Source organism: Corvus kubaryi, unplaced genomic scaffold (genome assembly GCF_017639235.1).
Source record: "Corvus kubaryi isolate FWS band 111438036 unplaced genomic scaffold, C.kubaryi_AGA036_p1.0 137, whole genome shotgun sequence".
Taxonomy (NCBI): Eukaryota; Metazoa; Chordata; class Aves; order Passeriformes; family Corvidae; genus Corvus; species Corvus kubaryi.
In genome coordinates, this window is record NW_024580671.1 from 17391233 (window position 1) to 17419126 (window position 27894).

General features: G+C 39.2%; 1 protein-coding gene across 1 annotated transcript in view; it reads right to left on the bottom strand.

Moving 5' to 3' along the window:
- Positions 1-16287: 16287 nt before the first annotated feature.
- Positions 16288-27894, bottom strand: part of PPP1R3A (protein phosphatase 1 regulatory subunit 3A) — a 34203-nt gene continuing 22596 nt past the window's right edge. Inside the window, exon 4 of the mRNA XM_042018065.1 lies at positions 16288-26577. Coding sequence (XP_041873999.1) covers positions 24076-26577 — 2502 coding nt within the window. The 3' untranslated portion in view covers positions 16288-24075. The remainder of the gene's footprint in view (positions 26578-27894) is intronic.

Here is a 27894-nt window from a genome sequence, read left to right on the forward strand (position 1 = left end):
ACTCTTTTTTTCTCCTGCTGATAGTTTAAAGATGATACTTGTAACCCTCTCTTCAAAGGTGAGAATGTATGCTAGGGAAAGTTAAGAATATTTGGTTTATCTATGCTTCTGAACACAGATTGCTATGCATGAAAAAGGTTAGAGCCTACCAAAATTACTATTTCAAGGACATTCAACACAGGTTGTCTACTTCACAAGTAAGGCAGCAAAAGCATTTTGACATTAGGTTCAAATGCCAACAACAGCAAGCATCAGATTTCAAATTTGTTTGTATGATTTATAAAGAGCAACAGATGGGATAAAATAGAATCCTCACCAATGAAAACTAAAAATGAAAACACTTCCATACCCCAGCCCACAGGCTGAATCTGTCTCTCTCTCTCTAATCCGAAGTATGCTACTTATTTCTTCGTAGCTGGACACAATAAGGGTAGTTGGGTCCTTGCATCCACCAGAACATAAGATCCAAGATCAGGATCCTGCTATACACATCTGCACATAAAAAGAAAGATGAAAATGGTCCCATATACTTCCATAGCTGCTAAGTATAATACTCTCTCTTGAAATGTGGTGGCTTGTTTGAGATGTGGTAGCTGACTGTATATGTGTGTTCCTAGAGGTCTGCAAAGTAACATTAATTTCCTTGAAATATATTTTTAAGTCTCTGTGAAAGGAGGCTTTTATTTGAGGAAAAAATGCTTTTCTCACCAGGGAAACTTAGCAGGCCTGTTCCTGGGGCCTCAGCTGCTTGGCTATTTGTGTTTCATTTCATTTTGAAGATGTGCCTTGTAGACATTCTAGGCCTAGATATAGCTGGAGGCCAAGGAAAAGAACAATCCTATATGGCTGACCTAAGCAAAAGGAGCTAAAAAGCATTCAAGTAAACACATGGATTCAAACTCAAAAGTCCAATAAATGCTTCGTGGAGCAACTATGGAAACCAAGCTAGCCTGTTAATCACTAAAGGTTCATCACAACAGAAAATTTTATGACTGCTTTGTGGGCAATATTTCAATATTTCTTTTCACTACAATAAGTATTTTCCAAAGAAATTCAACATACTCTTCTTACTTGATAATATGTTCAGAAGATTCAAGTTGAATACAGGGAGATCATGGATTTTCAGTTGAATATAGTATTTCTACAGGCAAATGTATCAGCTTTCTGGAAAAATCAAAGTTTGTAGACACTGTAATCTAAGCACACTTTTCCCAAACACCATAAATTTGTCATAAATATTCTGATTCTGTACCATTGAAATCAGTGGGAATTTCTGCACAAACTCAGGCAAGTGGTTATCCAACTGCCAACAAGACCTACAGCCACCTTTACATTTTGTATGTGAAAGGCAATAACCAAAATGAGCATTTCAGGAATATCGGTTTGACACATCAAAATTGTGTTAGTCACAATTTTTTTTGAGATTGACGTAATGCAAAAGAGCACAGTAAATACAACCTTCTTCTCTTCCTACGCCCTCACCGCATGCACACAGTTGTTTGGGTATGAAACTCCAGCAAATAATCTGACAACACAAACATGAACTCTTTAAATGTTTAAAATATCCTGATTACAACAGTATTAAACGTGTCCCTTTACTTGGGAACTCTGGTCTTGACAGCAACTAAAATTACTCTAAACCTCATCTCTTTTTCAGACAGAATTTCCTAGCTCCTGCTGTGTGGCATCTACCACTAATCTGACATGCCAGAACAGAGGCAGAACAAAGAGGAAACCATTGTAAATGTATTTATTTTTTAAATCTGCATAAAATGAGTATTTCAGGGATGCAGTATTCAACCTCTGACTGCAAAGTTTAGTCACCCCTAATCAGTCTTCAGTGTAGAATTTTATCAGCAAATGCAGAAAGAAATAGCATCATTTCATAACTGCATCTGGAGGCAATAAAGTGTGGGTCTGTCTGTATGGGGAAGTTACAACAAAATATGCCAGGGCATGAATTTCAAGCACAATAACTGCTATGCTCTAAGTCTCTCTGTAGATGCTCTGCAACACTAAGACTTTGGGGGTTTATTCCAGTTTAGCTTAATCCATTTTCACAGTGGACTCCTACAGAGGAATTAGTGTCCACAGAGAGAACTATTTCTTAAAGGTATTCTGAGATATTTTCCAACCAGACAAGCACTAATTGATAATATATTTTAAAATATATATTTCCCCATAGTAATAAAATAACAAACCTGAGTACTTTTTCAGGGGAAATTAGAGCTCCTCAGAGACTAAATCACCCCCATCTGCTGTTTTGCAACTCGTGTTGTATGGCAGCCTCTCCTACTTACACATGCTAAAACAGTGCATGAACAAAGAGAAATTCTGGCACATGCATACATTTTCCAAATTTACATAAAATTAGAATTTCCAGAATGCATAATGTGCCAGCCATCTCCAAGTATTGTTAGTCTGACTTGTCTTTGAACTGGGTTGGTACAGTATCGATTATATATGAAAAAGGCTGTTACTTTCCCTGTAGTACAGGCTGTATTGTAGCACGTGTCACTAAAATATAAAAAAAATGTGCCAGACTGCTCATATGAAGTGGCATGAAGAAAGCATGCATGCTCTTTTTTTTCTTTTCTTTTCTTTTCTTTTTTTTTTAATTTTTTCTTAGGAATTAATTTCTTCATGAAGATTTTGGCTTTCCATGCCTGAAAAAATGTGAAATGTAGGCAAACAGACACATTTCCTGAAACTGAGTTACCTGTTTCGCTGACCAGAAAGTCTCATGTGTTGTCCATCAGGATGGGCATCAGCCAGTGAATCACATCACTTCTAGTTGGGACATTTCAGATACAAATATTATGATGCTAATGCGAGTGTTACTTAGTGTCAGAATTTTAGATTAATTTTCAATATCTAGAAATTTAATCCACAGTCTGAATTGCTCCAGGTCTGTCCTAATGAGTGTTACTGGCATATCACATCTTTATTGATGTTATTTTTAAGACAGATATATGAGAAGAGGGACTACACAGAGACAGCATTTCCCTCCATTAGGAGTGCAGCAAGCCAGCCCAAACTGTATCCTGTCTGCTGAGGGTGTGATGTGAGATTTATTATGAAAGTTTTCTCTGTGTTTCAAGCTCAAACAACATTATCAAACTACCAAATTTTTTTTCCAGAACCCACACTGAGGGAAAACAACATATTAATGCAGTGAACATTGTTTGAAAATATTAATTTTACTGATATTATTAGTAAAAGGAAAACCGTAGTTGTGGGAAAATTGCCCCAGCATGTATTAACAAGGTGCCCTGACATTTTTTAGAATGGTTAAAACAATGAAATATGGAACATCAGCAGTATTTAAAACTGTGTTTCCAAAAAACATCTCACTGTTTGTTGAATATTTTCCTGCCCTAAATTATGCCAAAAATTCTACTTCATCTCTTGATATTCCATTTTTATTCCATTAAAGGAATATGAATATGAGTAACAGTTGTTTCATTTAACAGTTTTCAGGGCACAAAAATGCCATGGAATAGAAATGTATTGAAAAAAAATCAAGATTTCCTGGGTTTTGTTTAAAATATTTCCACTACACTTATCAGGGGAGAATAATTTCAGATGCTAGGTGTTAATCAGATGAGAGTAGGTAAATGGAGAGTCTCACACCGTCTCCTTGTTTGTCAGCTGAACATTTGTGTTACTGATATTTAGCAGCCCTTACTAGGCAGAGTTTGGGGACAGCTGGGAGAAGTTTCAATGGCCTTCAACTCTTCTGAGGAACTTCTTTACCTTTATCTTGTTCTTCAGTTCCATAGTAATAGTAGATCTAACCATTTATTGGGTTTTACTGATTGGAAAATGGTTCTTAGTAGACATAAAGTAGATGTTTATTTCAGTTTTGCCCATGTACTGTAGATTCATACCCTGGTCTTACTGCCATGAATGCCTGTCTTTGAGGTTGAGAACATGATGCTGGAAAAGCTTGCAGACATTATGCAGACATCTTGCTTTTGTCCTTACCAGGTAACTTCTAAAATCAGCATACTTTCAGTCTATTTATCTCTTAAACATGAAAAGAGGTTGGAGTTTAAGGATTTTTTGTTGTTGATTGGTTTTCTTACTTTTGCATTGACCAACTTCCATTTTAGTCAAAAGAATTCATACAATCAAAGCAATTGAAGTTCTGGGAATCTTCTAGTAGTCTTTTTTTTTTTTTTCCTAGTACCAGTCTAAGTGGAAATACATATTTTTCTAAAGATGGTCTACTAATAAACAGGATATGTAATGAGCAGCCATTAGATATGATTTCCTCCCTCATACAGAAACCTCCATAACTCACTAAGGAGATAACCACTTGTGAGTCTTTCCTTGAAAATGGGTTTATCATATTTTGTGGCAATTTTCATGTCCCCTCTATTCATGTATATTACTGTTTCACCTGTACATACTGCATTTACATTTTGTGGTACAGTTTTTATTTTGTTGCATTATGACTTCATATATTCTGAAGGCCATTTGGACACAGAAAATATGTCATGGTAAAGCTCCGACTAGCCTAATTAATACAATCATCTAATGTGAAGAAGCCTATAAAATAGGAAAAGACCCCAAACCAGCACCGTACATCTACTTTTATTTTCCTTTTCTAAAATACCCTAGAGACGTAATGCAAACTCCAGCTTGGATGATGTTATCTGAAATGTGTCATGGCAACTACTTAAACACTGATGCAGTAATATAATGTGTAGTTGTAAACTGGTTTCAGACAAGCAGTTTTCTATAACATCCAATACTATTTTATTTTTTGGTACACAATTCTTCATTATGTACTTGCTACAGTGATCAAGAAATTCAATAAGGAATAATTTCAGTATTTTCATCCAGTCTAAAGCAGCAAAATTTTCATGCAAACCTACTGAAATAATGCAATGTTTTGTCATGAACTTCAGATGGTGTTTCCACACAGAAAATAGCAACCGTAAAGGATCTGTGAGTTATCCACTTCAAGAAATTTTATGTCTTTTGACCCACTGCTGTTTCAAAGACAGAAAATAGGTCTGAGTACAAATATTGCACTTGAAACTGTGTTTTTCCTTATCTTGGGAACAGTGATGTACTTTTCCACCATATCTGAATTTGTTTTACACAGTACTATATTAAGTTTTGCTTACAGAGAGCAACACAGTGCTAAACTAAACATCTGACTTGATAATAACTGGAATTACCTTCAAAGTCACACCCCATGAGCTGTATTTCCAATTTAAACACCATGTTTCAAGTACTTGGATTCCTGGGTAAAATGTTCCTGAAACGGGTGGAACCTGTGTTAGACAGTCCAAGACTACTTAAACACACCATGAGCACAGTCCTACAAACCTGTCTTTAGAGTCTTGCAGAGCCTGAGGTTGCTGCCTGAGTGGCCACAACAAGGAGCACTTACTGCAGTTTCTAAACCCTGAAAATAAAGGGGGTAAATAAACGCAAATCCCAAGCAGCCAAAGATGAATGATAATGAGCTTTGTGAAAGGTCACAGCAAGTCACCTCCCTGCAGAGGAAGCACCTATATTTACATAGGGGAAAGTCTAAAGAAACATTAAATTGTGTTCTCTGTCACACACACACCACCTAAAACTGGAAAACACAAGACTGAGACAAGCAGACAGTGCAGCCATACCTGAAGTACTTTGGACTTACCAGATTGTAAAAGATAAGAGAGGACTTAATAAATTATGATTTTTTTAAATTGTTTTGAAGTATTTTTATTCACGATGGTAGAATTTGGCTGTGGATTGTCCATGCTCCAGATGCAGGTGACAGTTGAGGTCCAGCAGGTGTGGGAGAGCATCCCTTCCCAGCCTTGACTACTCTCCATATGGCTTGGAGATGGAATAAAAAAGTCTAGTTGGCTCCATGAAGAATGAGCTCATGCAAACCTGCAAGGCAGTTTCAGAGCTGGAAACACTCACAAGCATCACAGCAACACTCAGCTGATACCCCTGGAATCAAGCTGGTTCCTACCAAGTTTATTTGCTCTGGACGCATAGGATCTGAACTGATTCCATGTTGCTCCGCTAATTTTCTCATGCTCCACAGTACTTTTTACTTGCCCTGCAAGGACACTTTTAGTTTGGGCCCAATACTGTTAGGTCACACAAAGCATCTCAGGCCCAGCAGTTTGCCCAGCCTGGCAGGTTTTGTCAGATGCTTCCAAGCTCTGTGGGAGCCAGAGAAAGACCAGAAACATGAACAAAACCAGTAAACCTTGCATCTGTCTTGGACAGACAACACAGTGCCTGTAATCTCTTCAGCTATTTTATCTAAGTTTTAATATAACTTCAAGCACTGGTTGCCCATTATTTCAGATATGGCAAGCCATTACTTCTCCAATATGCTTTTGTGTGGAATTAATGATACTGTGCTTTTAAAAGACTGGCAAATGGCTAAACTGCCCTGTAATGCCTTCAAGGAGAGAAGGATTCAAGTGCAGAGACCCATTAGTAGTTTGCCAAGGTGAGTGCAGTGAATTGGTGCCAGAAGTATTGGACTGGAAGATGAAAACTTTAGAGGTTCCACAAAATCGAAAGGCCAGTTGAAGCCTGAGGGGTGAAGAAATGAGGCACTGCAGTTATGACAAGGCCTGCATGGATGTGTTGTTTCTAAAATGACTGCTGGGCTATGTGAATAAGGAGAATTGGACATCAGACACCTCCTCAGCCTGCAGCCACCATCTGCCTGCAGCAATGCTGTGTCATCATGCTATGATAATTTTGCAGTTTGTGACTGCAAAAATAGTGGGTCTGCAAAGAGTTTAAAGTTTAAGTAGAACCCATGTCAAAGAACAGTAGTCCCAGAATAACTCTCAGGATGTCAAAACCATCAAGGTACCTGAGATCTGTGAGATCCTCTCCTCCCAGCCACCACAACTGACTCTTCCTTGCTATTTCAGTCCCCTGTGTTTTCTGACTACAATCAAAATGCTGACTGTGTAGCACTTCCTGGTTCTCCAGCCTGGGTGCAAATCTCTTTTTTTTGTCTCAACAGGGACAAGAGCTGGATGCATGCAATCTGTCTTGTTCTCTTGTATGGATAGGGAAGACGGGTACCTCCTAGGGCATTGATAGGTCACATCCCACATGGAGACACTCAGGGTATGGAGGCCCCAGACATGCCATTCAAGGTTGATTTTCAGGCATGGATAGAGCCATTCTTTCAACACACACTGGATTAAACCAGCTCATTGTATTACCACGTATAAACATTTTTTACTCTTACTCTACAATAAATGTAGGGGTGGTTGTAATATTGACCGGAAATAGGGAATTATCCTTAAAAGACTGAGGAAGACTGACCTAGAACACAAAGAGGTTATTAATGCTTTTGGAAATATACCACCTGGACTTGAGTCAATAGCTAGTGAGGCAATTAATAAAGAGCAAGACTAACAATATATTTGTATTCTCTTTGTGCACAAAATGTAACTGAATAGACATAAAATCCATCCTGCTATTGTCTTTCTCTTCTTGTGGTTGTGATGGAAAGGAGATGAATGTATTTAAGAGTGGTTTCCTATACACTGTAGTCTTGTACAGTATCCCATTAACATTACAGAATAGGATTGGTACTGCAATGAATTATCGAGACAAGAAGCTCTATACATACTTCTCTATCCCTCATGTAGGGTATGTGACTTGACTTTCCTACAAATTCACCAACTTTCCACAGAAATAAAATGTAAAATATGGCTACTTCTGTAAATTCTCTCTCTAGGAAGGCTGGAATCCTGAAGGTTTTAAAAATACCAATTTCAAGGAAATTAAAATATTTTTCATTAGGACCTTTTATGCATTTATTTTTAAATGCTTAGCTCATAATGTTATATTGCACTAAACCCTTCACTTCATGTGAGATTGTAGGGGTGCATGCTGACAGCTGGTTTTAGAGCAAATTGCTGCTGGAAAGGCAGGTTGCCTTTTTCCCACAGTCCCAGCTGCCTGTTTCCCTCCTCTCTTCATAATGGAGTATCTTTCTGTGCAGTCGGTTGAGTTCAGTTAGCGAATTATCTATTTTTCTGGTGTTCCAGGTAGACCCTGGTATGAGTGACAATTGATTTTACATCTGAGCAGATGTGTGCAAACCAAATCAAGTTTATAAAATCAATTTGTATTCCAAGGTAGGTTATTAGCTCAGGCACATTTAGTTTCCCCGTTCCAAGCCAGAGCTGTATTCCAGCACAGATCTCTATGTTTGTGCATACCTTGAGTGGTCAACTCCCAAGCAAGTTTTAAAGTTGTTTTAGAGTACCAAACATTAACTTTAGATTTTTTTGCCAAAATAAACACCAAATCAAGCAGAAGCAGACCTTCCTGATAGCCAGTCTGTACAGTACTGTTCAAACAGCTGGAACACCTACTGCTGTGAGTCCCAGTACTGAAAGCCTGGGTGGGAAAACATAAATGAATTGCAATATGTTTCACAAGGTTACAGGTGATGAAAGTTGCCACAGTTGCTCAATGCTTTGATGTTTAGAGGATTTTAGTGTTTAATTCCTTCTTTACTGAAAAGGCCACTATAGATGGAAAAAAATACTTGGATACATGAACAAAGTCATTCTGAGCGGTTCTGAATGGGTTTATTGAATTTGGTCTGATGCATTGAGCATTCCTTTGTCTATATTCAAAGTTTATTATTTCAAAAATGTTGTTAAATGCTATATACATTCAAGTATGCACTTTTTTTTTGTCTGTGAAGCAACACAAATCCTTGGAAAAAATGAGCACAGAGAGAAATCAGGTCCCCGAGCAAAAAAATTTCCAAGCTACAAATGCTACAAATGGCCCGACCCCAGATTATATGAGGACTTGCTCAAAGAACTCTGAATTTTCTGCATATAAATACTCACCTAATCTTCCATCAACCTCTTTTCTGTATAATTCCCACTTTCCATAAACTGCATTTTGCATGCTTAAAGGTGACGACAAAGAAAAGAAAATAATATTTTAGAATCTCTGTGAGGCAGGATTAATGAGTGGCTTAAACTCAGTCCCTTTGAATGGGCATTTATTGATTCTCACTATAACATAAAGAAGAGAATGATGGAGAATTCACTTACTCACTTTGTCTAACTCTCTTCTCTGGTGTGGTGAACGAAAAAGAACTGGAGGTAATGGTTCTGAGATTGTGAAAGGAATATATGAGACCTCAGAAACCTGCATCATTTACAATACCATCAATTCTTAGTTTCCTCTTACATTCTTACTTTCATAGTTTGCAGCTTTAGGTGTACATATGCTATTTTAAATTCAGAATTTGAATAAATTCGCAAAAGAAATTTATGTGTTCACTTTACAAGGTCAAAAGCAAATTTTTTTTCACTGGCAACTCAGCCTCACCATATTGGACATTTAAAATTCAATTTGTGTTATTTCTGCCAAATCTAGTACATAAGCATTAGCAATAATGATTTGGAAGACACATTTAGCTGGTTTAGCTGTTATTCCTAATGTGACCATAACTATAGCATCTAAGTGGAGTACTGATAGCCTTGTTAAAGATTCATGCAGTGCCTGGGACACAGCTCTATTCTATAGCTACATTAGTGCTGCTGGACTGACAAATATAGCATTGTTTTTTCACTGCAGTGTGACTCACAAAAACCTCTGACCATAACAAGGTAATACTTTTAGAAAATAAGTTTTTGGAGCACAGCAGATGTGACAATAATTTGTGAAATAAAAATAACAATAAATGAAAAATTAACATTTAAAAAAACCTGTAAATCTCATTCTCATTTAGCTTGAGTTACTTTGGACTTGGAAGCAAATGTGATATCTAAGATCAAACTGCTTTTAAAACAGCAATGCAAACTTCAATTTATGCTCTCATGTCAGTGCAAACTGTAATAATTCAAGAATTTTGCAATTACTATTCACTACGTGAACGTATTTGTTTCTAATTTTATACAAGTCAACATCTTAAATCTCAGAAAAGCTCTTGATATAAACAGGGGTTAGAATAGCACATCTGCAGATCCTTCTGTGCAGACACTGCAGGTGCAAATTCTGTGTTAAGTCATGACCCACGGTGCGTTGTTGACTATGACGTGACTCCAGCACATATGAGACTTTGTGGCTAATAATTCTAAAAGCAGCTCTGTGTCCATTGAAGATATCTGGCCCATATTCTGTTTCAGTTGAGCACCCCAAATCACAAGGCACATTCACAAATGTGCCAAATGTTATGCCTCTTTCCTGACATTTCACTTGTAAGCTCCCCTATCATATCACTTCTTCCCACTGGGCAGCTTAAAGTCACATCTTGACTTAACAGCTTGCTGGGAGACTGTTTGCTGCAGCAGATCTAAGCTTCCATGGAAGTTTAAGAAACTAAAGAAATACTTCTAACCAAGTAGATTTTGGTTTCCCATTCTGACGGTTGTTTCTCTGCTACCTCTTTTGCAAGAGTAAGGAAAGAAGTGTAGTACAAACTACATTTAGTCCAAACTACGCATCTTATGTGTCCAGAACTGCTTCTGACCCTTAGAGGAAGATTCTGCTACAGAGTTCTGCTGTCTTCTGAGATGCTTCAAGCTCTCATTGCTAATAATGCATGTGAAAAACAAAGGAGATACACAGTGAGCTATGCTAGGATATAGACTTGAGGACATAAGGCTGGGCTTTGGTGAGAGAAGTCATAATAATAAAGACATCAAACAGCACACCAGACTTCCTCATCTCCCCAGCTGCACCTCTGGAAGGCAGAGCTGATGCCTCTGTCCTCCCCTGCCATGCTGTAGTGCTGTCCTCCCATGCCATGCCACCACCACCAGATGTGTTTCCCATCACATGAGCCCATGCTGCTCCAGCTGTGTGCAGGCTGTAGTCTGAACCACCACCGCCATCACATCCACCCCCGCTGACCCTCACGCCTACTTCTGGCCCTTCAGCAGTGACCTTTTCTGCTGCTGCCTTTCCTGGAGCTGGTGCCAGGGCTGTGTGTGGTGCGTGCCAGCGGGCAGCAGGTGCACTGCAAGAACTCGAAAAGCACACTCCCACATGGCCAAAGAAGTGCTGTAAGATCATGGATATGGGGAAAGGCCATCATGGGCTGTGATGGTGGATCAGGCACGTACTCTGACTCTGTATTCAGTGTAGCAACAGCACGTGGCTCTTAATTGTTATAACTTAATTTTTCATTTTTATTCTTTAAGAAGGAGGATTCTGAAATTAGCTTTATATTTGGGGCTGACTTAGAATGGTTTATCTCACAGAGTGTGGTCCCATTTGGATTGGAAAAACTTGTAGCCTTATAGCAGTTAAGCTGGTAATAAACTACTACCTTAAAGTATTTTTCCCAATTAAAAATAAAATCTATCTTTTTTAATACAAATAAAAATGTCTTACAACTTTACATCCTAATTATAGTTTTAAAGTGCCAAATTCTTTGAAAAATCATTACAAGCGAGCTAAAGGGAGAGTGGAAAACAGTTTTATCATAATTATGCAATTGTGAAGTTTTACAATAAAGAAGTTTTTAAGAATTTCCGTTTGTCTGAAGTGCCTTGTAGATTTCTTTACAATGTTTTAATTGCACAATCAAAAGCAAACACCTGTTTGAAATTAGCATACATCCAAATAAGGAACAAAGACATGCATTTTTGACAGTGAGAATAATTAACCACTGGAACAGGCTATCAATGGATAAAATGCATTCTCATTCACTCTCCTTAAATCAAGAGTAGGTCTGTTTTTAAAAGACACTGTCTCTTATCCTGGGATCGTTTATTAGAAGTTCCACGATCTGTGCTATGCAGGAGATTGTAATAATGATGGTAATTTTTGCTAGAGATGTCAGAGAATATTTTGGCTCCTGGGACAGTCACATAGCACATCCATGAGCTCTGGCTCCTGTCAGCTGCCATCAGCCTGCAATCCCTCTTTCCTGCAGATGAAACAGTCAGCAAGTTTTAGAGATATTTATCCCTGTTTGGTCTGTAGCTTTCACACTGCCCCTGGTACAACCTTCCACCTTGAAATCTCTTTAGTTAGAATGTTAGAATGAAAATTATATAATAGTTGCTCTGAAAGTGTTTTGCAAAAGGAAGAAAGCTGCATATATTTAATTAAAATCTAAGAGCCCAATTCAGAGGTGTTTTAAGCATCTTTCATTGATTTCACTATCCCTACCTTTAAAAACACAGCTGTTACTTCTTAGACTTGAGTATTTGGACCTTACTGTGCCAAGACATGTTGAAGCACTGAATTAAATGCAGTCCCAAGCATGAACAGCTTACATAGATGCTTCAAAGCAGTGAACGAAATTCCACTCCAATGCAAAATTTACTGCATTTATACCCTAAATATTTCTCATCCCTGCTGGTCTGACTGGGAGTGCAGACTACAACTGCCTCTCACTTAAAAAACTAGGGGATGTGCCTGAACTCAGTAAAGGACAGAGCCAGTTGCCTCAGGATTTGTCACCCAAATCCAGCCTTTTTTGTATCCTCCAAGCTCTGCAGGAGGATGGATCCTGAACAGGAAAGCTATTGCTGGCCTAAGTAGTACTTACAAGCCAGGTAGGGATTTCTGCTAGGAAGTCCATTCAGGTACAGTGGGATTATACTGTGATGGTTCCTTTCTGCAATTTCTCTCTTCTGTCTTTTGCTTTCCTCTCGATTCTTTGACCTGCTGCTTGTAAACAGTGGGTCTCATGAGCAAAGCAGTGATTCATGGCCATCTTGGCCACAGTAGCCACAAAGCAATTGAGTCTAAAAGCACTTTTGACAGGAGGAAAAGAAGCAAAACTTCTGCTTCTGGACATGAGGAGACCAGACTTCAGGCTGCTCTGGGAATTAGTAATTATGGTCCCCTCGGAAAAGATTTTTGCATTTGCTGAAGTCCATCTGTGCGGTCACTTTTTAAACATCGCCTCCTATGTGCACAGAAGCGGGCAATTCCCAAATGTCAGAAGTCAAGCAGGAGAGGCACAAGCCCAGCTTGGCTGAACAGGGTTCTTCTCTTGGAAATAAAGCAAATTAGGAAGGTGTATACCCAGTGGAAGCAAGGTCAGGTAACATGGGAAAAATAACAAAATGGATTATCACTGTAGCATGTAACAAAAACTGTAGCCAAAATTACCCAAAGCCTCCTACAGGTCAATTAGTTAGACCTTCCAGTCACCCTCAGGTAACACAAACCTCTTCCACAGACTGTGTCCTAGAAATGTGGTTTTTAAATGAGATTTTTTTTTATCACTGCTGTCCAATCCCCAGATTTTTACTCAAAAGATTTTCCACCATTAATTTGTGTAAATCAATTCTAAGCATCACTGTGAAATTTTCATCAATTTCTTGAAATTGCATTTGTGGCATTGCAAAATGACACAATGAAATTTAAATTTTGTACATTTTTCTTAATTTATATGAAATCATTAAGATTTTATGAGCAAATCTAAGTGAAGAATTTGTCTAAAGTTCATGTATTTCAGACTCGGATTTGTGAAGTAATTTGTTTGGCTTCACTTTATTCATCCATCCACCTTCAGTTCTTCAGCTCCTTCACCATTACCTAGTTAATATATGAACTATTTCTTCCTTTCCTCCAAGCAGATGGGGGCTCATTGTGCCATACTTTGTGCAAACCAAAGACTGCTTTCCCATCTGAGTAGTTCAGAGTGGTTCATCCCAGGGAGGGCTCACTGATCAAACTTGGCAGTGTGCTCAGCCACCTCTGCCCATCAGGAGAGAAGCCTCATGATGACCCAGAGTATGAGCAGACCAAGCCTCCACTTGCCTGCAATGCACTGATTAGACACACCTATATCCCTGCACAGCTGTAGGACACTTCATGCCAAGAGGGTGAATTATAGTGTGACTAATAAACAACTTTGTCTGTGATGCCAGACAGGAGGAAATGTATTGTGAACACAACAAGGTAGGCTTTTGAAAGGGGATAGCAATTTTAAATGTTGCAGTTAGAGAGGTTCTCCTTAAAAACTTCAGCAACTGTAGGACTGTATCTTCAGAAGATAATCCATTCAATAGGTGTTCTAGGGTCAGGAGTTTGAATTCTCTGCTTTTGTAGTCACTTCTATCTAGACTCACCATAGCAGAGCTCTGTCTGACTGTCTGCCGGCTCCAGTTTATCTTGCAGCTGTCCACTTTGGACCATGATTAGCTTACCACTAATGTAATGGTAATTTGTACTATGGTATGGTTTTATTTGCATATAAGTAAATTATCTGCCATATCTTTGCATTAATATGCCTTTGTACTAAGCTGAAGTAAAAAAGACAAATGCAGTCTTTCTTGATGTCAAATTGAATGGGAGTGCTTGTGGAATACAAACATTTTAAAGGACTTAGGTATTAAAGAATGGGTAACAGGCAAAAAGGGGAGATTTCCTGAACCCTTAGTTTGGGGAGGTTTACATGAACCTTAGTATTTAATTTGTCTGTCAGGAAAGCCAAGAACCTTGTGCCCAACCAGATTGTCAGCATTCTGTTAGGGGGACCCTTCACTGAGCAGTCCTGCTGGATCAGAGGGTGGTTTGACTGACTTAGGGAAACACACCAATAGTGTAAGGGAGACCCCTCGGCAGTGGGTCTTCCTCTTTGAGTATATTACCCCCTGCCAGCGACCACCAGTGCTCATGAAGGACTCACACTGAGAGTAACACTCTTTTTTAATATAAAATTGTGACAGGTTAAGGTTCGAGGATTGTTGGTGATAGTAGCTGACTGCAAAAAATGCAAAAATGCATTCAAAGCAATACACGGACAAGCCTCAATAAAATTACTTAGCGCAGATAGATTCCTCTTCTATGGGGAAGAAGACAGGTTCACCCCATTGACTGATCTCAGCAATTGCAATGGAGCCTTCCCTAACTTTTCACCTTATTGTCAACTTACTTGTATACTATTTCTTTATGCTTAGATGGAGTTTGAATGACTTTAGTCATAAATTCTTTGTTTACTAATGGGTGTAAAAGATACAGTCAAAAAGAATATAGAGAGCATGCCCAGTGAGGGGTGGTCATACCTTGGAGGTGTGTAACTTTGGGATGAAGGTGTGTGTTAATATTACAATTAGGATATAATTTGAGGTGAGTGATTTCATTACTGTTGTTGGCTCAACACCAAGACATCTCCTATCTCCCCTGGTTGACAGGGTGTTATGCAGCTTCTCAGCTCCAAAGTACCATCTGCAAAGCACCTCCCTGCAAGGATTCCTACAGAGCCTGCCCACAGACTCTCCACTCTGCTCCATCCTCCATTCCATCCCCCTTAGCAGGTCCTGTGGTTGCAGATTGTGGTGTGGGGAATCATCATGGAATAGGTTTTGAGTATGCCAACTTCATTCCATCCAGGGACCAGCAACTGTATTTTACCCTATGATAACTGCACCATTATAACTTCCATTAGGATGTGAATAAAACTTCTTGGTTTCCTCTAACTGTATCCTCAGCCATCTTTCACCACCTGGGCATCTGAATAGGAAGTTCTCTTAATTATAGCTGTGATTCCAGACAAGAGGCAATAATGTCAAGAAAGAGACAAGATAGGTATTGAAAGGTAGATGCATGTTTTTGTTACTACTTTAAGTTAGATTACTGTTAAATTTTCTTTCAAAATATTGTCTCTTCTCATGCACTGAGGCCAAATAATGTTAGCCTATATATAATAAAGGTCTTGAGTGCTTAAAACAAGAATCAAGTGGATCTGAGTAATGTAAAGCCAAAGTCATAATCCAGTGAATCGTGTAAGGCAGGGTCCACGGAGTGCCCCAAGTTATGGTCTCCTGGTTGCCCTGATCAGGAGACCTGGCATATAGTGATATCGCTTTCTCTCAGTGACCCCAGAGAAGGAAATGCAGATGTGCAGAGGAGTGGTGGGGCAGCCCTGTCATCCCCAAAGTGGAGTTCGGAGCAGAAAGCTCTCTGGGGATAAAACTCACCACAGTATTGGCACATCAGCCACACTACATACACTTGACTGCAGCTTCTACCTAATTCTGAATTTATTTAAATTCACCAAGTACCTTTCTGTTCAAAAGTGGGATTAGTCCACATCTGTGGGTTTCTGAGATGCCACTCTGAAACAGCTCATTTTCCATTGCATTGGATTGTGAGCACAGAAACCTTATTCAGGACTCCGGGTTGCATTTCCAGATGATGGGCACCTGTGCTCTCCATTGCTTCAAGACTGTGAAGAAAACTTGCCCACAACAATATGACTGGCTTAAATATCACATGGAACAAACAAACATGAAAATTGTGATGTCTAGTGCATGGCAAAAAATGTAGCTTTGTATCCACGCAATCAAACATGGTTCAGCATTGGTTTATTAAAAATATAATTAACGAGATTACAGTTGTCATTAATCTAATTTATAATCACTTTTTATTGCATGTATAAGTTCTTGACTTTTTCAGAATTAAAAGGAAAGTACATGGCAAGTAAAGCTATTGCCTTATGCAGTATCAGACAACACGCTTTTGAAAAAACACCATGTTTGCTTCTCACTTGAGATGTCTACGTTAAAGGATGATGTACAGCTACAGGTGTAAGTCTGTTCAGATCAGTTAGTCTAAAAGGTCACAACTGCAGTGGATAGTGTTGAGTTTCTTACATTGTATGTCTTCCAGTGTTTGATAATTTCAAGGTAATAACAGCTTATTTAAACATTTCTTTACACCAAATTATATAGAATGTAATAATAACACAGTGAATTACTGTACATGCAGTTTACCATGCACACGAGCATAAGATTGAAGGCAAGGACACAGGTAGCTGAAGTGGTTTCTAATGGCCACATGAGTGGGTGTATGTGAAACGCACTGAGCCGAGTCCCAGCAAAGCAGACTGCGAGCATGTCCCGGCCACACCATCCAAACACTGCGTTTACAGCAGCCTGCCCACCTCACCTGCAAGGTTAACAGAGTCATTGCCTTTTCCCCCAGGAACAAAGCCTTTATTAGTTGGCTTTCTAATACTGATGATTTTTTTGCTACTACTATACGAGGAGGGGAAATGAAAAGACTTGTCTGTGTTTGTGCCCTTTTCTGGAGTGCAGCATGGCTTAGAGAACAGGGATGTGGTGACCACAAGCTCAACCTGAACTTAGAAAAAGATAATTTTCCTATTTATGAATCTCTTGTCTACTATGGGACAGTGCAGGCACATAGCTGCCTGGTTGCTTTCTTGCTTTCTTCCTCTCTTTTCCAGCTCATTTTTTCTTCCATTCTTCCCTCTATTCTGTAAGTTTTATTAGTAATTCTGCCATAATTCTACAAAAATGCTGCATTATATAAAGGGATTCGACACTACAATTATATCAGAAAATTGTATAAAACCATTCTAGTTAGTACTTAGAAGGTTCTTTTATTAAGAAAACACTTCTCTGTGGATAAATCAGTAGTTTATCAAGCGGTATTTCTCTTTCACACCTAATCTTATAAAGGTCTTATAAAAGCCTGACTTCTGTCTGCCAAAACATGAAATAAGGATGGGTACAAGCCAAGACCCCTTGTGACTGCTGAGACATTTCCCATAGGTTTGTCTAATTCTGAGATGGTCAAGGCATTGCTCAGTGTGCCTAACTGCCCCAAACCATTCAACAGCCTAGACCATTTAAGGAGATATGAAACCTTACACAAGAGACCTCCTACCCTTGTCCTTCATCAGTCATGGATTTTGGCTCATTCATAGCACAGAGGGACAGACAGACACATAGCTTGTATGAATAAGGAGTTGCTGAGAAGCTTAATCAGGACTTTCACCCAAGCTGGTCATTGTTTTTGTCTTTAAAGTGTTCAGGCCACTCCTAATTGTCCATGGTTGCCTTGAGAGGAGAAACTATTCCTCCCTAATTAAAGGGGACCTACTTTTTGTCTTTTCCTCAGCAGTTCTCATTTCCCCTTCAGAGATACTGGAAAATTGGCAGTATGGAGCTGCCTTCTGTCCTCCACTGGCGAAAGTAGGGCCAGGAGCACAAGCAGTTGGCAGCCCCAGAAAGATCACTGGTGGAAATGATCAGAAATTTCCACATAGATACAGCTTGTCTAGTGGCTTATATGAGTTTGTATGTTCTATGATCTCCCTGTCATCACATAGATGCAAGACATACTCATGCCCTGTAGTCCTTAGGAATTTAAATGTCCTCCTGCAGCCATGTATACTATTAAAAAATCAAAGAAGCTCCTACATGGCTCTGAACTATACCAGAAAACGCAGGGATTGTGGGAGCTGAACTATTTACAGATAGTTTTATATTTCTGCACTAATAAGCACAGGCTGACACGTACTCTTGTTTTCTCCTGACACACATAGCTTCATGTCATTGGGGACTGACCTGCATAAACAGCCATGAGGCAGGTTTGTGGCTCCAGCCTGAGGCTGTCCCCCCCAGAGGGTTATAATGTCCTGAGAAGGAGCTTTTGTTTCTAGTCCTCAGAGCAATGCTCTAATCTTGAATCATTGAGTATTAAGGTCAAGGGTAAGATATTCTCCACTATAATTCCATTAAGCAGTAGTTGATAAGTTACAAAAGAAGTTAGCATGTATTTCAGTTTTTATTCTTTATATAGCTAATACCGTATTTGTGTTATCTGTCCAACCTACTCAGAACTTATTAAACTTTCTCATCTCTAGAGAAAGCTGTTCAGAGACTTTCCATTTAGATGTTCTGTTTACTATTTCTTTTCCATTCTTCTATGAAATCTAGTTCTCACCTTTCCATTCCCTTTTCCTAGAGCCACCCATACACATATGCACACACATATCTCATAGGTACCACCAAATCATGCATATCACACTTGTTAAGTAGCTCACCAAGCTCATGCCTACTCTGAATGCAGAAATTACCTGTTCCCTTCAACCTCCCCATGGTTTTGAAAAATACTGTCCTCATTCAGGCATGTGTAGTTTTGGTCAAAAAACCTCTCCTGACACCTACCTGAATTATGAATCCTCAGCAGCATCAAGACTTCCTAGATCAAAAAAGCACACTGAGTCCTCTCATTATCCATATAGCTCTATGGTCTCCTTTGCAGACAGTGTTCTCAGAAGAGCTGCAAGTCTTGGAAAGCTCAACTGGGAGTCACAAAAGGACATGGTTGCCTGAAGTGGAACTGTGCTGGGATTCAAGCATCTTTGTAGGTTTAAGAGAGAAATTCACAGTTCGTGGCTAGAACAATTCTCCACTCCTGGTTCATGAGGCACTGATGTAGGCCTGGAAAAGTAACTTTATAGTCTAAGGAAGAAGTAGACCTCACTGAGGAGGCATAAAGGTCTTGGTATTAGTTTTGTATTTTACCTAAAGAGAGTGCACAACTTAATCTTGGAACAGTTTATATCCAAATTTCCCTCCAAGCAATGGCTTAAGGGGTTAAGCTTTCTCCAGTCCCAAAACTTTGGGTTTGTTTTCTGCAAAGTTTTCTGTCTTTGAAGGCAGCTGTTTAGGTACCTCAGTGCATGAGAGGGCTGCAGAATATGGAACCTGACCTGAAAAAAGAATGTCCCTGCCACCCAGCGTTAAGTAACTAATCCCACTGACAGGTGAAGGGTGTAAGACCTAACTCTGCCATCAAGGCTTTTTATTAGAAAACTTTGGCAGTTCCATATTTAACACATTGCCTATTTTGATTCTCATTCATATATTCAATGACTAGAGAGTTTAGGTGTTTTATTCAGGGGTGTATATACCATTGGGCATATAAAATTTAGTATAGTGACTCAGAACATTATCATATTAACCTTCCTTTAGGGATCTAGTTGATACTCTGTCCTCTTTATTTTTTCATTTCCAATATTAACTGGGTCTTTAAAGGCTGTAGCTTGTTTCAGAGCCTATCCTCTGTTGAGCCAGAAGTCACAGATGGATAAGAATCAGCAAGCAATTAGCAACAACAAGTACTTAGATCATTAATGATGTAGCTTGTTCTGACTATCTCCTGGCAAGGTATCTGGATGCAGAAATTCTTCTTGCTCCTCTCTCTTTTTCCCTGAATTTATATTTAAGGCAATTCAACAGATTAGACATGCAGCAATATGAAAATTAATTTATTTGTTACATGTGCAGTTTGGATAATAGCCATGGGACATACCTCCCATGGTATGGAATGTAGATACACCTCATATTCCTTGCAATAATGCAAGGAAGCCTTTTTCAATTATATTATTTTTAATCACTATATTGTACCAGAGTTGAACTCTTTGTGACCACAGGATTACCCTGCCTTGTAGGATCACACCCTTTTTCTGTTGCATAGCTTGAAGAAATAACTAGGAGCTACTAGAAATTAAAGTATTAACTAGAAATATGTTACTGAGGCCTTGTAGGCAAGCTGAATATGAATCATTGCAAGAGCACAACACACCACTTATTTCCTGAAGTAAGTAAAACTCAGTATTTTGCCAATGTTATAAAGGTGTTTCTTCCATACTACAAACAAAAGTAAGAGGATTTTTAAAAGATAGCTTATCAAATGATAAATAAAAGAAAGATAAAATTACTTGCTTTGTTGTTTTAAGCACATACATACTTTAAAGTTCGGGCACCTGTGCTCACAGATCAGTCTAGAGTCCTGTTTTGCAATCATAAGGTACGATATGCTGATTAAATATTTTAAATATAGAACATAAAATCCCAATCCAAATCTGAGAAATGCTAACAGTATTCCACTTGTGTGTAGATGAAATATGCTTATTCTAACATTCAAATATTTACCCTAAATTCCAACTCTGAATGACTGTACGTGTTAAAATGGCAAACCCAGATGTTTCACCTGTTGGATACAGGAATACAGCTCTTTAAAGCACACTTTCTGTAGAGATTGAAGTAATTTAGCTAAATGTTAGCTGATATTTAGGAATTGGTTTAAATATATTATGACACACAGTAAAAGCCCACTAATTTTTAATGAATGCCTGTATTAATAGATCCTCTCTATTTGTCCCTTGCATTCTATTTGCAGGTCATATTGACTCTCCTGAGCTCTCTGTAACATTTTTCTGCCTTTGTCCAGAGACTGATCCATTTCATGAACTTTCCTCCACCCATGGTCCTGGGCTCATCAATCATCCCTGACCCCTCTTCTTGCTCTCCAATCAGCTGAGCTGAGCCTTTGACAATGAACCAAATATTTTGGGTTGAAATGCATGAGAAAAAAAATTTCAACTTGCAGATTACATACAGGCAACTACCACACAAAGGTTCCCATGACTCAAGGATGTCTATGCTTTCATGTGAAGGAGCAAAAGGGTCCTTAAAATGCACACTGCTTAGAGTCTCCAAGATTCAATAAAAAAACACAACCAGGCTTTTCCACTTTCACGGTGGCTGAACTGTTCAGCTCTGCTTAAAATAAGGCATGTGTCCAAGACATTTAAAGTTCTTTAACTAGCTCAGGTGCTTAGGGATTTAGACTGTGTGAGATTAAGACCTCTCTAAAAAATGGACATTACAAGTTTGGGAAAAGAAAACCCCTCTCTGATGGGAGTATCAAATGAGTATTTAGTCTCAAATGGAAAAGAATCTATTGTTTTGAGCAGAGAACCACTTTCAGTTTAAGTAAGTTGAGAAACTAGGAACCCATCTATGCCCAGAGGTACTGCCAAACCCTGGTGACCACAGTCCTCCTCACAATAATACTCCTCCAATGGTTAAAGTACGTTCTGATGGATGAAATGCCCAGATTTGGTAAAGCTGAATATATTCAAACATGGGTTTGAATCCTGTGACTTAGTGTGTAGAGCTTTTACCTAACAGGTCAGGAACCTGGACTTTGGTCCTTGCTCTGAAGTTTATGAATTCTGCTTTAAAGAGCTATATGGTAAATTAGATTGTAGAGGCTTTTAAGTGAACCAAAATATTCTAATTTCTGCCATGGTTGTTTTACCTATAAAATTGATATGTGTCTAATGTCCTTGACTTCTCTCACCTGAGGAATCTGGTACTTGACTGCATTATGATACTTTCAGCAGGACAAGTGTGGGATGTTTTCTTCGCTTTTTATCCCTTTATCTGAGGACCTTGATTCTGTCAGAATATATTAGATGCTATTTCAGAGCTTCCACTGTACTGGGAAGTGAAGCAATACTGGATGTCTCTATCCCAGTGAGGCTGAAATTCTGATCCACTTAGGCCAGGGATTTGTCACACTGCAGGGAGTGAACTATGAGAAGTAAGGCAATGCTGCACCTTTTGGAGAAGTGTATACAAACATCATGAAAAGGCTGTCATTTGCTGTCTCCTGGTAAAGGAAGGTCTGCAATCATTACTTTGGACTTACACTGATTTAACTGCAATCCTGCTTTAAGTCTAAGCCTAAGCTTTTTATTGGATTCATCTCCTAATGCCTATTGAATTAATTTCTTTATCTCAATGAATATTTTGCTCATATATACCTTTAAACATCTGGACACGGCCTTCCATGTCTCTCCTTAATGCCTCTAGTCCATCGCTATAACTCAGTCATGGATTGCTGTCAAAAGTTGTCATGGTATCCAGCCATCAAAACATATATCAGCAATAGATCATGCACATACTTGCTCACCCCACTGAATGCACTACTCCCAAAATGTTTCAAAGTTTTACCCCCCTGCAGAACACGAATGACAAGGTGCCTCCTGTAGCAGAGTGTCCTATCATCCTGAAACATGTGAATAAGTTTTACATGGACTTTAAAACATTTATTTCAGGGCCAAGCTAACAATTAAATAATTTTGCTATTACATAGCTTCAGCCATATATTGCAACCAGGACTTTCAGAGTTATGATATTTCACAGTGGCAGTAAGGAAAGTGAAACAAACAGAGCTTAAAAACAACTCTTTTTTCTTTTTAATTTCTATGGTTTCAGCAACATTATACAGTCTCAATGCTTCTTTTAATATCCTATACCTGGGATGCCGTTTGTGACCATCCTCTGGGAAATGGCTGAAGAGCATCATATCCTGTCCATTCTTTTCCTTCTGGACAAAATTTGGGCATGTGCCTGTGTGAGACACCCACAGCGTTGGAGCAGCAAAGCTGCCAGTGTGTCTGCCCCACAGAACTGCTGCACAGAACCAATTTGGGCTCTCCTTAGGGCAGATACCAGCCTCTTCTGCCTCACCCAAACCACACAAAGCAGCCTCACAGTACGCCAGGGTCGTGTCCATTGTTTTCTCTTGGTGTTTGATTAGCTCTAGGTTGCAAGCCATAGGAAAAAAGCTGTAAATCTAATTCAGACATGCTGCACACAGTCATAGCATTCCTTTGGAAAATTTATTTAATACTTTTTAGATATGCTCAAGCAATACTGATGAAAAATGTCATTCACAGGCTTTGCCCAGGACAACAGTTCAGTGAAATTCTCAGTCATGTTACTCAGTCCAGATTTACAGAACCCAAAAATGTTCATGCACGTGAGTGATCAGTACGAGGCCTGTGGCTGTGGCCTTCAATATTTACAGGGTGGAAACAGCTCATCTATTCTGCTACACAGTCACACCCTGGAAGTTACATGATGTTACGGAAGTCAAAGCCCTACGTTTTTCAAACAGAGCTACCACCAAAGCTCTAAGTCAAAATAATGAAATAAAAATTTGGAAAATTATATTAAACTATCAACAGGTGCATTGCTTAGATCATTGGCTAATTACACTAGCAGATTATCAACTGCAATGTCCGCACCAAAATACTGACTTAGGTTTTATATTGTTCCTTGTGTTATTATGTACCACACATAATCTTAGGAAAAAATTCCCAGAAAAATATGAAGCTTTAATGCAAAAGAAATTAAAGCAAGTAAATGGTGGGTTTAAGTACTACAGAGACATGAAGGATTGCTTCTTCATATCCTGCTAAGAAGCAACAGCTGCACTTCATTTTAACTTGACGTGCTTCAGAACTCATACTCATACAGGTATTTAATGATCCAAACATAATGGTCCTGCATAGTTTAATTACTTATATGAAGGCTCAGCTTCATGTGTAATCTCTTAATAAAAGATGCTGCTGTGGAAATCTTGCTTTGGTTCTAACAATGAATAAACTCTTTAACAGTGAAAATGCTTTGGTGGAATCGGAGATTATTGACCATGGATCCTGAGCACTGTTGGCAGTCAATGTTATTGCTTCTTGACAGACTCCTTGTTTCTTCTTCCTTCATGGCACAGCCAATACAAGGAGAACAGGTAGAGTGCAAGACAGACTATCAAATCATAGTGGTAGAGTGTTCCAGCAAATAGAAGAAACAAGAAGACATAAAATATTTTGAAAGCAGTATGTTTTAAACCTGGAGACTCACTAGATAACTTGAGTGCTTCACTCTTCTGGTTAGAAATATCTGCAGAATCAGAAGTGTGTTGGCTTTCTTTCTGTGAGTCATCAAGCCAGATTCGTGTTTTCCCCTCAGTTATTAAATGGTCAGATCGAGAGTCTGTTCCTTCATTTTCTTTGGTAGACTTACTAATTAAAGCCTCTGGCCTCCATGACTTCTCTTGTTGGAGCTCTGCTTGATGGAAACTTTGACCTGTACTCCTGCCTCGTCCTTCTCCAGAAATTGCTGTGTCTGAAGTGGAAGGTACTTCTCCTTTTTCAACTTCAGAAGAGAAGTTTTTGTTAATACACATAATTTCATTTGTTAGATTTGAATTGTACCCTGACTCAGCCGCAACCTTTTCAATGACTTTGGATTCAAAGTGTCTGTGCAGGTGCTCCATACCTCCTTCCACTGTGGGCCCTTCTGAAGATGCTACTGAAGAGCTTTTATAATGGTAACTAGGCACAGTATTTGTACCAGAAGGTGGCATTTTTGTTTCAGCTTTAGAATATAAACAGGAAAGTGTATCAACATGGCTTTCTTCCCTATAGAGCTCTTCTGCTTTCTCACAGTATAGATGCTTCTGGGTGCTCAGGGGACTTTTAGGTACATCTGAACATAAACCTCGCTGCAAATCTTCTTTCTTTTCTGTAGCAGAAGCCTTTACTGCTTCTCCTACAGGTAGAATATTGTCTGGTTGTGCTTTGGCACATTTTTCCCTGCTACTGCATACAGACTTCATTTCTCCTTGCAGTGTTTCATGTACGCATGCATTATAAATACCTAAAACTGATTCCTTTTCAAATTCAGTGTCATATAATAGACCCACTGTGTTGAGTTGACAAAGAGCATAATGTGAACCATCATTTCTCCCTTCATGTGTATCAAACGCTGTTTCCTTTTCCTCTGTGGGCCTGTCACTTAGTGCAGTCTCTCGAGGTAGCTTAGCAATTACTGCTTTTTCACTGCCAGGCATTTTTTCTGGAGCACTTTCTGATGTTGTTTTAATTATATAAGCTGTACCTGCCTCTGTTTCCTCTGTAATACCCTGCTCAGAGACAGAAGACTTTTCACAACTCTCTGCCTCCTGGCAGGTAAACAACTCCTTTGTGGAAGTCATGCTCTGAGGTTCCACGCTCCCCCTCACTCTCCACCAAATCTCACTCCCCGTTTCTTGCCACCTCTGCTCTGCAGAGTTTGCTTCGCTTTCCCTTCCGATTGGTCTCCCTTTATTTGCGTTGTCTGGCTTCTCTCTGCCTTTTAACCTCTTAAATCCTCTGTGTTCCTGAGTGTCCTCAGGTTGCCTTTCATCCACCCTGGTGTCCCTGGGTGCCTGCTTGTTCTCAGCTGGCAGAGGTACTGGGTTCAGGGCTTTGGCATTGTGTTTCCTGTGTGACTTGAAAGGCTTGGAAGCATCCTCCTCACCAATTGATGCCAAGTCTGCTACTTCAATGACTTTCTTCTCCTTCGCTAAACCAGTGTTAGAGTTCTTTTCTGACATTTCACCAATTCCTTTTTTGTGTGTGGAATCTGTTGAGACACCAGCATGTGCAAAAGTGCCAGCATATAAATCTCCTCTTAAATGTACCTGAACTTTGCTTTCAATCATCTTGATTTTTCCTTCATTTTCATTTTTGTCAGCATCTGACGACAATGAATCCACAGTTTGGTGAGACATTTGTGGTGCCTGGTGCTCCAGAGCTGGATTAGCATTGCCATCCAGCGTCCTTGCTATGCATGCATTTAATTGCACGGATTCATCATGCTCTGGCGAAATGGTTGCTGGTCTCGTTTCACAGGCCCCTTTTGAGGTACCAGCAGCATCCTCACTGATGAATAATCTCTCCGTCATCTTACTTCCCAAGGCACTATCTATTTCACCTTTTGAAATATCTGTGTGCCTCTCTCCTTGTCGGCTTGAGCCAGTAGCCGTAATTTTGATAGCCTCATTCTGCTTTGTCACAGGAAAATGTTTTGCCGATAAAAGGCTTTCACTGGTACCAGTATGTTCCAAAGAGCGCTCATAGCTGTTTACTGAGCCAGCAGTGACTTCCTTCCCTGGTAGCTGACTGTTATAATCTCCTACAGAATACTTAACTTTATCTTTTAATTCTTCTCCTATTGCATGTGAAGTGTTTTCAGATGAGGAACTGATAGGCACAGGGTGCAAGGCACTGCTTCTTTCTATACAGGTTAGCTTTTTCACCAATCTTTCAGTTTCACTTGGAAAATTAATTGGTTCTGTTGTGTATAAATTCCTTTCATCTCTGGAAGAGGTACCTCTAGCTTCTGTGAAGTGCTGATTTAACTGAAACAATAGAATAGAAAAGAATGATCAAAAAGTACTTTGCAAAAATATGCCAAATGAAGGAGGCAGGATTTCATTATGGAAAGTTTTGTTTTCAGTAACAAAGCTTTTATGGAAACATGTTCAAAACCATTTGCAAAATTTGCATTGCATGTATTTTTTAACATAGGTAATGAGCTTTATGGTGGTACTGAAAGGAGCAGGAAATAAAATAGTGCTCCGAACCCTCTCTCTTTATTCATGAGTTCAGTAAGCTGCTAGTGCATTTTATACAAATTAAATCTGAAGAGAATATTCCCTTAAAGGCAGGCTAATTCATTCTCTGTACATTTGATTCTAGGTTTGGAGAGAGGAAGCTATGGGGCGAGGGGGGAGGATTGGTGCTCAAATGAGGGCATTGATACAGTACATCAGTGTCCGGTTATGTACAGTATTGTCCAGTAAAACAAAGACACATTTCATACTGACAAATACTGTAAGGATTATCTGTGCCTCATTTCTCTCAGGGACCATTTTACAGGCTTCAAACCAGACTGGTTTTAGACAATCTGGTAAGACATGAGTTGGAAATGAGATTAGCAAAGTAAAAGGCCAGAAAGTAATCATTCTCCCTCCCAGCTCCCAAATATCATATTGTATTATTCAGCTATGCCTGCTTGTCATTGCACTCTCTTCTCACTTTAGCAGAGTCACACTGATAGCACTAGCTGATCAATTAGAGGCTAGCTTCTTGGGCACCCCTTTATACATTTGCACTTGCTGTAGATACCCCCATTACAGTTTCTCTTATTAATATGTTTTCTGCAAAGCCTCTGCAAACTATTAATAGTAAAACGTCACTCAAAGAAAAGTGAGGGAGCTAATGTCTCTGCAAATTCTGTTTTAATGACCCTCTGCCAACCAGTGCTCAAGTGTATTTGAGTTCTTCGGTGATGCCAACTGTCAGGATTTAACAGTGAGATGCCTGTGTTTTTTTCCCCTCCTCATAACTGACATTTGCATGATCTCAATAATTATATGCAAATCTTACGATTTCCCCTTCTTCTCACATAAGGCTCATGTTACTTGTCAACTGCACAGCTGTCTTGTGAGCCAATGCCTGTGTGTTTCAAAGATTTGGTTGTATTTCCATGTATTATAAGCCTTCATTGTTTAATTCATTAAAGAGCGCACAGTGCAAATTAACATCTAAATTATAGCTCCCCCTTCATTTATTGTACGGACAAGTCTGGCAATTGATAAACAAATAGTTACATTTGATCCTCTTTTTTGTAAAAGGGTGGACTGAGAACAACAAGGGATTTTAGAGGTCCTCCT